We start from the raw sequence: 14,194 nt of genomic DNA, 5'->3' as shown, positions 1-14,194 counted from the left end.
TGTTTCAGTTTTTGGCTTAAACTGTATTTTGTCTGAGATAAGTATCACTACCTCTCCTCTCTTTTGGTTTCCATAAGCATGGAGTATTTTTTGTCATCCCTTCAGTTTGAGCCTACATGTGTTCTTAAAGCTGAAGTGAGTTTCTTGTAGGTGCCATATAGTTGGGTCTTATTTTTTTATTTATTCAGCTACTCTATGCCTTTTTTTTTTTTTTTTTTGTGGTACTTGGGCCTCTCACTGCTGTGGCCTCTCCTGTTGTGGAGCACAGGCTCCGGACACGCAGGCCCAGCAGCCATGGCTCACGGGCCCAGCCGCTCCGCGGCATGTGGGATCTTCCAGGACTGGGGCACGAACCCATGTCCCCTGCATCGGCAGGCGGACTCTCAACCACTGCGCCACCAGGGAAGCCCCACTCTATGCCTTTTGATTGGAGAATTTAATCTATTTACATTTAAAATATTGATAAGGACTTCCCATTTTATTGTTTTCTGTTTTGCAGTTCCCTTGTTCCTTTCTTCCCCTCTTGCTGTCTTTCTTTGTGAACTGATGATTTTCTGCAGTGGTAGGCTTTGATTCCTTTCTGTTTAGTTCTTTTTGCATCTACCATAGGATTTTGCTTTATGGTTACCATGAGGCTTAACATAAAACATCTTATAGCATAACAGTCCATTTTAAGCTGTCAACAACCTAACTTTGATTGCAAACAAAAACTTTACCCTTTTACCTCCTTCCCCCCACATTTTATGTTTTGATGTCACAATTTACATCCTACCATTTTGTGTATCTATGAACAAATTATTGTAGCTATTGTTATTTTTAATATTTTTAAACCTTTATACTAGAGTTAAGTGATTAATACACTACCATATTAAATCAGAATATTCTGAATCTGACTATATACTTACCTTTACCAGTGTGTTGTATATTTTTATATGTTTGCATATCACTAAATTAGGTCTCTTTGGCACTGAGCTGTGCCACCTTAGAGAAGGGGGTGATGCACACTCCCTTCAATGTGTCCAAGCTTGGATTTTTTTTTTCTCCAATGATGTGCTTTAACTTTTCCATTAGATTCCTGAACTTCCACAAAGGCACTCTATTCATGAGTAATTGTCAAAATTGGTGTTCTTTGGGGAGGGAAGACAGTAGAAAACTCCTGTTTCACCATTTTAATGACGTCACTCTCAGTCTTCAAAGCTGATTCCAGCATTGTGGAATGTGGCTGATACTTGCTTTAGCACTGTAAAACAGCAATGTGTTACACTAAATGACTGCTTAAGAACCTGAGAGAGTTTGTGCTTGTGAGGTGGTAACTATTTCCCAAGTATGTTGTTCCATCGCTTATGGAAGGTGATTTCACTTGCGATTTCCCACAGTCTCCCCAAGATGCACTGGTTGGTACATATTTTACTTGACCCTCAGCAGAGCAGTCTGTGTAGGGTTTTAGTCACCACATGCATATTTTGACTTTTCATTTCTTTTTTTTGGCAGGAATGCAAGATTTCAATTACCTCAGCAGCAACTGTTTTGAGATTACCGTGGAGCTTAGCTGTGAAAAGTTTCCACCTGAAGAGACTTTGAAGAGCTACTGGGAAGATAACAAAAACTCCCTCATTAGCTACATTCAGCAGGTAAACACAGTCTCTAGCATAAAATGGGAGATTTAAGAACATTTAAACCTGGAGTACAATAGTTTCCTAAGAGGATCCCAGCCTACAGGACTCCATCTGACCCAGAATGAGGATGCTGCGTTTGGAAAATGTGTCAGTAGTGATTCAAATAGGCTTTCATTTGTCATAGGTTTTGTGGTTCATGAATATTCACTGAGAACTGACTAAACTGGAGAGTTGTGGAGAAGTGAGGTGACACCCTACTTTCTTTCATATTGCACTAAGCAAGGGCAATCCTAGGATCCTCCTCCACCCTTATCACCTTGTCTCTCAGGCATCTGAGGCAGGACCAGAACTAGAATGAGGTAAGTGAGGCACCTGGGATGCAAATTTAAGGAGCCTTTCACTCTCAGGGTCATGCAGGTATAGGATGTGAGCATCTCCTTAAATTCTGTGCCCCACATGCCTAACTTGTCTCACCCTAGACTCAGCTGGATCCATTAGCATCTTCTACTCCCTCATCATCATCATCCCCGAATTAAAAATGAGGAATCAGAGGCACAGAGAAGTTAAACAGCCAGAATGTCTAGTTCCAGAATCAACATGCCATGTTGCCTCTCATGACATAAGCTTAGATCTTTACCAGAGAGTCACTGTACAGAATTTGGGGGAATCTCACAATGTGTCAGAATAAAATACCTACCTACTCAGACTTAACCCAGGCCAGTGCCCTGATAGCCCTAGCCCTCTGTACCAGGTAGACACTGGCACCAGGGGCAGTGCTGGTGGGAAAGACCTAAGGACTCTTTTCTTTGCCTGCAGTGCCTTGACAATTTCACATTCCATTCTGTATGCGGCCATTTACACCCAAAGTCAGGGAGAGTGATGTTAGTTTCACATGCTGGCAGGTAGTCCAGACTAATGTTTAAGCTAATTTAACATAAACAAATGCTGTTTGCATATATAGGTACATATAAACATATACACATGAACCCAGTGCATTAAAAAATGTAAAATCAGGGCTTCCCTGGTGGCGCAGTGGTTGAGAGTCCGCCTGCCGATGCAGGGGACGCGGGTTCATGCCCTGGTCTGGGAAGAAACCACATGCCACGGAGCGCCTGGGCCCGTGAGCCATGGCCGCTGAGCCTGCGCGTCCAGAGCCTGTGCTCTGCAACAGGAGAGGCCACAACAGTGAGAGGCTCGCGTACCGCAAAAAAAAAAAAAAAAAAAAGTAAAATTAGCTTAAGAATTCTTTTACACATGTCACGTATACATATAATACCTTACCAAAAGGAATTATCATGGAATACATCCAATGATGACAGACAGTGATTAAAAAACACACATTACACAGGATTTTTTTAATCAGTGGGATCCTGCTGCATGTTAACATAAAAAGGCATTTTTCAACAACAAAACTAAGGATAATTAGCCACGTTGACCCTGGAACAAATGTAGTGGGTACCCCTGTAGAATGTCCTTTGAGGAGAGCTATATTTGGATGGACCTTTATTTATTTATTTTTTTTGTGGTACGCGGGCCTCTCACTGTATTGGCCTCTCCTGGTGGACACTGCGCCACCAGGGAAGCCCTGGATGGACCTTTTAAGAGCAAAATTTAAACATATAGTTTTAGGCAGAGGAAGTAAGATGGGCCAATTTGGTGTGTTCTTTGCCTAGGTATTAAAGAATGCCTCCTTAATACAATGCTTTTCATTTTATGTACATATTTTTTCAACAAAAATTAAGCTATTTTCATGTCCTAGGTACCCTGTGAGGTACTGGGGAGAGTGCCCTCAAGAAGGCTTTGTATTAGTGAGGTTCAGATATCAATACCTAATTACAAGAGAGGATGATAAATGCTAAAATAAAGAGCAGTGGCAGTACACAGAAGGGTCCCTAACCCAGTCCTGCCAGTTCAGAAAAGGCTTATTGGAGCTATGCTATAGGATTCCCTATAGTCCATGTCAATAAGATTATTACCCTGTCAACAATTAAAAAACTAATTCAGCTGCTACTTAAGTTCTCTCTTAGTTCTTGAGAAAAAAATGCAATATAAAACAAAACCCAAATGTGCCATTGGAAAGAGGAGAATGCTTGTCATATTTATGGTGGCAGGTGCATTAATTCATCTAAAAGCTGTTACAATTTATGTAAGAATAAGCTGAAAAGAAGAGGGACCAGGTCATACAGTCCTGTTTTATGCCACTTGGAATGAGAACTTGATCTGTCCACAGATACCTGTGACCCACCCTGGCATGACATCAGTGTTATGGCACAGACTATATAGAAGCAGTAAGAGTGGTATTTGCAGTGAGCTCACACAGCTTGCCTCAGAGGACACTCTAGTTTAGGGAATCAAAGGCTGGCGGAAGATCAGTGAAGACTGCCAGAAGTTCTGTGTTGAAATTTTCTTGACAATGGAACAATATGGTGGTGATTAATGATTGAACACCTGGGCCTAAAATCTAAGTGTGGAGTAATTTTAGAACTCGTGGAAAGTAGGTGATTAGGGGATCCAATTCAGTAATTGGTTGAGAGGAAATCTCTTGCAGAGTTTTAAAGGAATGTTTGCAGGAACTGGAACTGTAAAGTTAATTAGGGTAAATAGTTTGCTAAGAAGAGCTCCCACACAACAGCTTTAGAACCATCTAGTTCTCAAAATTTCCAAAGAATTTTTCAAGAATGGTTCATGAGCACCTGCATCAGAATCATCTAGATTCTTGTTAAAAACGAGTTTCCTGTCCTAACACTGAATCACACTCCTAGCAGGGCAGGACCCCAGAGTCTCCATTTCAGCAAGCTCTCTGGGGGGCATTTAAGTATTCGAGGATTTAAGGGCTATTGACATAACAGTTCTAGTAACAATGAAGAATATTCTGGATTTTTTTTTAAAGCCTTGGTTGATTGAAATGTCCTGGAATCTGGGGAGAGAGAATTATAGGAAGGACAAGTGTAGTAAAATAGCTTCCCCAGGTATGAGTGAAATTTGAACTTCTGGAATTTCTTTTGCAAAAGTCATAAAGTGACAGTATTTTCTAGTTTGCATTCCTGTGGAGTCGTGACAGCCTATAACACTTCAGTTGAGATTTATTCCTACAGTGGAAAATTTCAAACAGAAATATTGTGCTTCACAATTGGCATATCAGAGATAGACATTTACTTATTTAACTATTTGTTAATCACATACTGTAATTTAAGTCTTGGGTTGCAGAGGCAGAAAAAAGTAAAGTTATGAATATTAACTGGGTATATTTGTGCCTAATGTAGGTGCATTATATGTTTTTGACATGATTGATTTATTTTCCAAAGATGAGGAAGTTTAAAACTTTCATTTCTTTAAGGTTTATAATATATCAGGATTATAGTGCCTCAAGATGAATAAATTCATCTCCACAATTTTTCAGATCCCAGTGACTTTTACCATGTGAATTTCATTCAGAAAGCTAACTTTTCTTGTTTCCAGTGGCTAAATTTCAGCCTCTTACAATTTTGGTTAGCTAATCCATAGGTAAGTCTTGGGGAAAAGTCTAAGAATGTCTTTTTGTTTTAAAAAAGTGTTTACTCTCCTCTCACTGTACTGGTTGCCATTAAAATATTATTTATTATTACTGACAACATGTATAGCTTTTTACCATTGGTAAATTGCCTTTAGAGAAAAGAATTGTGTGTTACTTTTATAGAGTTTCAGAGGTTTTGCTTTTTTAAAAAATAGCAAATGGGGGCTTCCCTGGTGGCGCAGTGGTTGAGAGTCTGCCTGCCGATGCAGGGGACACAGGTTCGTGCCCCGGTCTGGGAAGATCCCACATGCCGCAGAGCAGCTGGGCCCGTGAGCCATGGCTGCTGAGCCTGCACATGAGCCTGTGCTCTGCAACGGGAGAGGCCACAACAGTGAGAGGCCCGCATACCACAAAAAAAAAAAAAAAAAAAAGCAAATGAAAAAAGAATTTGCTGATATCCAGGGCTATCTCTTTGATAAAACATTGTACCGCTGCCAAATTTATTCTCCAGTGACAAAGGGATACATGAGACTTATTCTACTTTCTGTAGGGAAATATTCAAATATCATCAGTAGCAAAAGAAAATTCATTTTTTGGGGCCAGATGAGTGAGGAGCAACTGGAGCATTGGGGAGGGGGATGTTTTGTTAGGTAATCAAGCTTAATAGATTATCATTTGATATTTCAGAAGCAGTACCTTCTCAGAGACCTTAAGTGGCTCTCCGTCACTTCAAATACATATTGACTTAGTTGAATTATCATTTAAAAATAAAGCTGTTTCTGGGGCTTCCCTGGTGGCGCAGTGGTTGGGAGTCCACCTGCCGATGTAGGGGACATGGTTCGTGCCCCAGTCCGGGAAGATCCCACATGCCGCGGAGCGGCTGGGCCCGTGAGCCATGGCTGCTGAGCCTGCGCGTCCGGAGCCTGTGCTCCGCAATGGGAGAGGCCACAGCAGTGAGAGGCCCGCGTACCGCAAAAAAAAAATAATAAAAATAAAAAGAAAATAAAGCTGTTTCTGTAGTTTGCATTGCAGTAGTTAGTTGATGACAGCAACTTAATTCACGGGCTTGTCTCAATAAAAACTCTTCCATGTTATTTCTAAACCCAGTTTTCAGTTAGTAAGTTCACTGACCTTTCATGTACTGATTATCAACCAAAATGATATTATTAATTGGTTTAATGCAAAAGTATTCACAGTGTATATCCTTTTATCTAGAAGTAAAAAGTATTGAAGGGCTGTAATGTGGTTATCTTTTTAACTGACAGCTGCCATATAAAGTATACGCAAGTGACCAAATTTAAAATAGAGAGAAAACAGTGAAATGTGCTAAGACCAGAACTGTTTTACACATTGACAGACCTTTTTGTTTTGTTTTTGTTTTGGTGGTTTGGAAGGTACTTCAAAGTCTTCTTTGACTCAGAACAAGATATCAGTTTTCAGGGGATTACTTCTCATTTGTCTGCTTGCAGAAAAGCAGAGTAAAGAGTACACAGAAAATTCAGTGGCTTTTTTTAGCTTGTTTTGATTCTTAAACAGTGGGGATCTGCAGTATTTTGCTAGAAAATAAGATGTTTGATTGAAGCATGTTTTTAGGTCGTTTCTAATACAGATTTTTTGGTTATTCTTGACCATCACAGATACACCGAGGGGTTAAAGGATTTGTCCGAGACCTTCAGGGTAACCCAATTGCCAATGCAACCATCTCCGTGGAAGGAATAGACCATGATGTCACATCTGGTGGGTGTTCTCTGCCGTGATCGGAGGCTCTAGTATTGCACACGAGAGCGTGGTTACTTCTTAGCATAGTTATACTTCTTACACTGTTCTAAGCAAAGCAATTAAATGCGTCCTGTCTCTTTACCCCCTCTCTCCCCCCAGCTTTGATCTAGTTAAATTTTTTCTGGGGAGCAGGTCAAGCAATTACTTAGGATGGCTGCTGCGCTTAGAAATTGGGGTGCAGTAGGTGGCGCCCTTTCCTCAGCTGTCTCACCCCAGAGCTGTGAGGTGGGGCCATCTTCGGGAGTCTCTGCAGTTGTCGAGGCAAAGGAAGATGAACCAGCTGGAATTAAAATACTGATCTCTTCTAAGAAGAAGTACTAATGAGCTGTTAATTGGTGAACCTCAGGAGGGAGCAGAAGAGTAGGAAGGACGGTAACTGCCAGTGTATTGTGTGTCTAGGATTTCCCATCCATTTCTTCATTTAATCTGTATCATTAATCCAGATGTATTCAAGGCTGAACAGGATGTTACAGGATTGAGGTTGATGTTAGTTATTTCTAAGTTTAAAGCCTCATTTCCATTTTCCTACTTTGGGGAAAATGATGTATTTTCCTGGCAAACCTACCTACTCCTGTTAATAAATATCTATCCAGCTCGTTTTAGTGTAACTCTCATTTGTTGGGATCTTTTCAACAACAACAATATCTTTTTAGCTATAAACTCTACATGTTTGTAGACCTTAGCATTAATGAACCTTTAGTGCCCAAACATCCTATACCATTACCTATTTCTTAACCTCCACATTTATAACGTGTATTTTTAAAATTCTGAATATTTGTTCTCTAAAACTCCATTTATTTATTCATTAAACAATACTTATCAACACCCCATGAAGTGCCAGCCCAGCTTCCAGACCAATATGCCAGAACCTGTGCCAAGTTATTGCTCCCTTCGCCCCCAGGGAGGGGCTCCTGAAGGACCCAGGCCATGTCCCCTGTGGCCACAAGTAACTGCTTCTGTTAACTCTAGCATAACATACAAACATCATTTTCTCTGCATTCCAGCTGTGAAAAATTTAGAAAAATCTGGACGTTGGGAATAATTATAGGTAGAAAGGAATGAAATCTGAGGAGTGGGCTCTGGGACACTGCAGCTTTTCTAGGGCAGGGTGAGGTAGTAGGGAGGGATGAACAACGGGGTCTAAGGTGGAGAGAAAACCCAGTGCCTTGTTCAGGAAGGCTGGAATGTTTCAGGAGGGAGAGAGTGTGAAAAGTGTCAGGAATGAGGCAGAGTGGAGAATCTTGTGGATAAGGCAGAGTGGAGAGTCTTGATGAGTCTATTTCCATGGACCAGCGGAGCCCGATTGGGGAGGGTCTAAGGAGAGAGGAGGAGACACATTTGAAATGAAGAGTAGACAAGTCTTTCCAGAGATTTTGCTGTAAAGCAAAGAAGATAAATGAGGCACTAGCTGAAAGGAGATGTAGAGTCCAGAGGTAGAATGGAAGAGATGGTGATGGGGGTTTATTTTTTTCTGATGGTTTCCATATTCACAGTGAAATACAATGTGAAGCATCAACAGAGAGTGAGGATGAAGAGGATGCTTTACAGGTGTTAGGAAAAGGGAGACTGTCCACTAGGTCCTCGGTATTCAGAGTATGACCCCTACCAGCAGCTGAATTCAACATCACCTGGAGCTGGTCAGAAATGCAGAAGCTCAGGTCTCATCCCAGAGCTAGTGAATTAGAATTTGTACTTTACTGTTTCCCAGGTGATTGATGCACACTAATCTAGGAAATGGGAGAGTGAAAGGGCTTGGGAGGAAGACAGGGCAGGACCAGGGCCTGTGGAAGGCTGGTGTTTGTGGACAGGAGACAGCCCAGCTTGGGTATGTGTTTTCCCCAGCCCCTCACAGCCACAGGGGCAGGCAGACAGTAGAGGAGGTGGATGTTACTCAGCGCTGGTGTTTTGCCAGGCCTATAAGGAGGTGGGGAACAGCACATAGGTTGAAGGATATGTGTATCGTTGACTGGAGTGCCCAGGAACCTAAGCTGCTCAAGGAGAAGACAGGGGTGTGAGGGGAGGAATGGGAACAGAAGTCCTCTGGAGGGCTGATTGTAAATGCAGTTCCTAGAAGGCAGCCAGACCAACTATTCTGAGTCTTTAGAAATTTAAATTTCTAACAAGTCCCTGAGGGTTTCTGACGAGGTGCCTTCAGCCACACTTTCTGAGACTGACCTAGACTCGGCAAGAATCAAAACATGGTTCCAGATGGTGGGATCCCACTGCTTGGGGACTTGATATATCTGTTAACCTGTGTTACTCCTGACATGATTATGATGATTCATCATATTAGAAGATTTATTAGATAACTTAACACTAATGTCTGTAAAATTGCTGTAAGTAACGATGCCCTCTAGAGAGTGTCATGCTCTTTTCAATGGAATTTCATTAAATTCAGTAAACATCTACTTTTTAAACAGGGAATCAAAATTGAACTTAGATGGCATAACTATGCATTTCATATATGTGCCTGTGACTTGAAATTTTGTTGCCCTGCAGCAAAGGATGGTGATTACTGGAGACTGCTTGTTCCTGGAAACTATAAAGTTACAGCCTCGGCACCAGGCTATCTGGCGATAACAAAGAAAGTGGCAGTTCCTTACAGCCCCGCTGTCAGGGTAAGTGATCGTGATAATAGCTAAAATGTATTAAGCACTTACCATGGGTCAGGCATGTTTAAGTGATTATATTTAGCTCTCATAATAATTCTGTGAAATAGAAGCCATTATTATCCTGTTATCCATCTGTTAAAAGATGAGAAAACTGAGGCCTAGCAAAGTTAAGTGACTTGCCCAAGGGCTCAGTGATTGATTTAACACCACTCAGTGTGAAGCTCTATTACCATTTCTCAGTTTTTGAAGAGATCCACCAGAAAATCAAATAAAACCTTAAAAAAATGAAGCTTTTATTTGCTGACCTTGATTTCAATCTCAATAATATTCTGTTCAATTTATCTTTTTATCCCTAGCACCTAGTATAATACCTTACTCAATAAGTATTTGGAAAAATAAATTAGGCCTGCAAGGTAAATTTAGGCATTAACTAAACATTTATTAAGCACACACTATGAGCAAGGCCCTCTATGCTAAGAACTATCAAGAATGATACCTATTTAAGTAAATACCATTTATTTTACTAGGAAGGTGGTGGTGATAAGACCAAAACTCCTTTAGAGAAGGATTTTACTATTGTCCTTGTATTACATTTACTATGGAATGGCCTACAGAGTTTCCAATTAAAAAGCTTGAAAAGAATTTATTGTGTTTTTGTTTATGTCCCCAAAGTTTGGAGTATAAATGCTTGGTTTTGCAAACTAAATATCCTGAGTTTTTAACTGTTGCTTTGGTTTCGATTGTGTGTATGTATATATTAGGCTGGATATGTATTAAAATCAGGAGGTAAATTTGGGCAAATAAAACCTGGACAAAGGTAGCTCCAGAGCCAGGTTGTAAAAGGTTCAACTATTTTGACCCTTAGCCTTTCTAGCCCATGTTGAGTTCAAGGAGGTATGAGTAGTCACTTTCTTAAATAACCACAGGCTCAAGTGGCCAGATCAAAGAACTCTTAGATCCATGTGGAATGGGGCATGACTATCTCCTGGGCCCGGGGAGGACTGGGGTTTGGAGCTGCGTATTTTGAATAGTCCTTTGTGCAGAAGTGTATGAATTCTCCATAGACCTGATGAGGATGCCCAGTTCATAGGAGAGTTGAGTTCCTGGACTACTGGCCTTCGTGGTGGTTTGGAGATGTGTGTATTTCCATCAGTTTTTTTTAGCAGATTCAAGGTTCTAGAAAGCAGAACCTTGTGGTTTGGAACACCAGGACACTGAACTGCATTCTTCCATATTTCCCCAGCTTTTAGGAGAAAATTTAAGGTTGGCAGGAGAAGCTCACTGAATAGTCAAAGGCAGAAAACTAATTATAAGTTACAACTTTTTATGGGGGAAAAACTGCCTTTAAACAATCTGCCTCTAAATAATCTGCTTTCCAATAATTCTAGAAAGCTATTAGATCAAAGCACATTTGAAACATAATGGCTTTTGATATTCTTTTTCCCTAAAAGTGTCTTGTTGCTTATCATGAGAGGTTTTTTAGGGTATATTTTAATTCAGGTGGCTGGATTGAGCTTATTTTAATAAACTCTAAACCTGCTGTTCTTTTCTCAGTTTTTAAAAGTACGTAATCAGTTTGATAACAATATACCCTTATTTTCTCCTTTAGGTTGATTTTGAACTGGAGTCATTTTCTGAAAGGAAAGAAGAAGAGAAGGAAGAATTAATGGAATGGTGGAAGATGATGTCAGAAACTTTAAATTTTTAAAAAGCCTTCTAATTAACTGCTTTTAATCTATATAATGTAGTATGATGTAATATGGCCATTTTCTTTTAGATTTTGTGCAGTTAATATTTAACATTGATTTATTTTTTAATCATTTAAATATTAATAGGCATTACTTAAAATAGACTCAAGTAAAAATATAAGAACTTGGTCTATAATGTTCATTTTCCTACATATAAGACACAGAGGACCATAGAAGAGATTTAAGTGATTTTGCCATTTTAGGTGTAGATGCAATAGTCCATGTATTATTTGCAATACAGAACTTTTTGAGTAATTCTAGATTTTAAAAGTTAGTGAGTCCTTTTAATGTAATTGGTGACAATGTCACATAATGAATGCCATCAGAAAGGTCAACAGCTATAGCTTGAGTTGTGAGCACTCTACTGCAAGACTTAAACCAGACCTGTGTAAATTGTCATTGTCTCTTGTGCTGACTAGCTATATAAGCATGATCTCGTTAATGCATTCTTGATGGGAAGAAAATGTAAACGTTTAGCAAGAGGTTTTATGAAAGGAATGGAAATTGACTTCTTGGTTGTACATATCGGGGCAATACTGTTATATTATTCAGCTGGCTAACACTGCTTCACAGTGTAGGGTTTCTCTTGGTTGTTGATTGTCCCAGAATTGCATTCTGAATGATTAAATATTAAAAAATCCCTATGGTATATATTTTAATTCTCTATGATTTTTGGTCTAGAGTTGTGGTCTTGTGATAAAACATATGTATTCCCTTGAGAGTGGCCTCTCATTGGTTCATCCTGTATATTTTTAAATTTATTAAGTGACTGTTGTATGCCAAGCACAGTGCAAGCTCTGTGTATATTATTTTGGTGGACAAAAGGTTCTGATTCCATGGATCTTATGGACCAGCTGTGGACATAGACTTTAAATAAATATACACACAAATGAATATGTAATTAAGCATTGTGATGAGTAAAGTGACAGGAAGGACTAGTGTGTGGAGAAAGAGAATGTCAGCACAACTTAATTTAGAGTGGATGAGGGGATTCAGGGATGGCCTCCCAATGCGTGTAAGCCCAGACCTAGGCTATGAGTAGGTGTGAGCAATGCAGAGTTACTGAGTGTAGGGGTGCGTGTGTGTGTGCATAGTGGTGGTGGTATGGTTGAGCAATGCTCCAGGTACAGGTTTTTGATTAAATAGTGCTAACCATTGTAATAATAGACCCCCAAATATATACTGGCTTAAACACAATAGAAGTGTATTTCTTACTCAGGTACCTGTACTGGGCAGAAGACAGAAAGATGAGATAGCTTTTCTCCACGCAGTCATTCTGAGTCTCTTTCTGACAGATGATCTTGCGTCTTCTACATGTGGCTGCGAGAGTTGCCTGGTGGTCATCTCCATTGCAGCCAATGGGAAAGGGGAAAGAGCACGGAGGAGCATGTAGGGGATGTCTGTATGGGCCAGGCCTGGAAGAGGTATACGTGACTTATGATCACATCATATTGTCTAGAATTGTATCCTCTGGCTATAATGACTGCAAAGGAGTCTGGGAAATATAGTCTAGCAGCACACCTAGGTAGGTGAAGAGAATATGATCTTTGGTGAGCATGTAACAGCCTCTGCCAGATAGAAGGAAGAGTAGGTGAAGATGCATTAGGGTAGGAAAGAACATGGCTTGCTGGAGGACTAGGAAAAGGACAGAATGACTGGAGCAGAGATGTGGGAGGTGGGAAGTAAAGGCCAGGAAAGTTGACAGGTACAAAATCATGCAGGACCTTATGGACCAGAATTGAGGATTCTGTTTTTAGAATCACTGAATGGTCTGAAGCTAGGAAAGGACATGATCTAATTTAAGTTTTAAAGGTCGTTCTTGCCACTGTGTCCAGAGTAGAAGCAAGAGTAGAGACTAGTCAGGAAGCTATTGCAGGGCCCAGAATAGTGGTGACTTGGATCAGGTTGTGGCAGTAGAGATGAGAAGATGTGCGTGGTTTGTGATGTATTTCAGAGGTGGAATTGACAGGCCTTGGTGAGACATTGGATGTGGGCGATGAGGAGGCAGGTGTCACAGATGACATCATGTTTCTAACTTGACCAAATGGGTACATGGCATGTGGCATATTGGAGAAGCAGCAGATTGCAAAGGTGAGAAGAAAAAATTCCAGTATAGGAAATGTTAAGCTTGAGATGCCTATGCTTGTGATATATACAAATGGAGGTGTTGCTTGTATGGCTGCATAGTCTATGTGTGAAGCTCTAAAACAGGCCTGGGATTGGAAATAGAGATTTGACAGTAGTTGACATATAAATAAGGTGCTATATTATTTAATTATCCGAACCAGGGCATATTTGAGAATGAAAGGGGCACAACTAATTTTGCCAGGATGGCAAGTACAATTCAGAACTGCCAGGGGCAACTTGGGAGTAGGCTTACCTACCTATAGATGGTATTTAAAGTCATGAGAATGTATAAGATCCTCTAGGAAGAGCCCATAGAGTTAGAAGGAAAATAGGATCCGGACTGATCTCTGAGGAACTTCAGAATTCTGCTCCCTGTGTTTCATCTCAGACAGGATAAGCTAGGCTATGCTGCAGTAAGAAGCAAAACCCTAAATCTTAGTGGTTTAACTTAGTAATTTCATGAAATGCCTATAGGTCCCTGTAACTTTCCAGGAAAGTTGTCCTGCAGCATGTAGTGACGCACCAGGAATGTTTCAGGCTCTGCTGTGGCTCTGCTGTCTCAACATAAAGTTTCCTTAGTCTCTTGTCTTAGATGCAGGGACAGATACCTGGAGTCACTTCCGTCCACAGCTTATTGACAAGACCTCGGCGCTTAGCCTCGTTGAACCAGAGCATTTGGTGAGCAACACTGTCACCACCTTAGTCTTTCCTTCTGGCCACCAACATACCTTTGCTCTTCTTTTTCCAAATATAGATTTCACCTAGCTCCTCCACAGGGGAGGCAGCTTAAAGTCACAGCAAATCAAGGCTTTGAGCTTC

At 40.6% G+C, this 14,194-nt stretch overlaps 1 protein-coding gene across 1 annotated transcript in view; it reads left to right on the top strand.

Annotated features, from left to right (window-relative positions):
* The window catches only part of CPE (carboxypeptidase E), a gene marked incomplete at its 5' end in the record, with an annotated part of 107,682 nt that extends 95,834 nt beyond the window's left edge, over positions 1–11,848 (top strand). The window contains 4 exons of the mRNA XM_082653848.1: positions 1,492–1,631; positions 6,747–6,846; positions 9,388–9,506; positions 11,110–11,848. Of these exons, the coding sequence (XP_082509974.1) occupies positions 1,492–1,631; positions 6,747–6,846; positions 9,388–9,506; positions 11,110–11,208 (458 nt within the window). The 3' untranslated portion in view covers positions 11,209–11,848. The remainder of the gene's footprint in view (positions 1–1,491; positions 1,632–6,746; positions 6,847–9,387; positions 9,507–11,109) is intronic.
* Between the last annotated feature and the right edge of the window lie 2,346 nt (positions 11,849–14,194).

The sequence above is a fragment of the Grampus griseus genome (genome assembly GCF_964374135.1).
Source record: "Grampus griseus genome assembly, chromosome: 4".
Classification (NCBI taxonomy): Eukaryota; Metazoa; Chordata; class Mammalia; order Artiodactyla; family Delphinidae; genus Grampus; species Grampus griseus.
The sequence above is the reverse complement of the archived record's forward strand: the minus strand, read 5'-3'. Positions and strand labels throughout refer to the sequence as shown.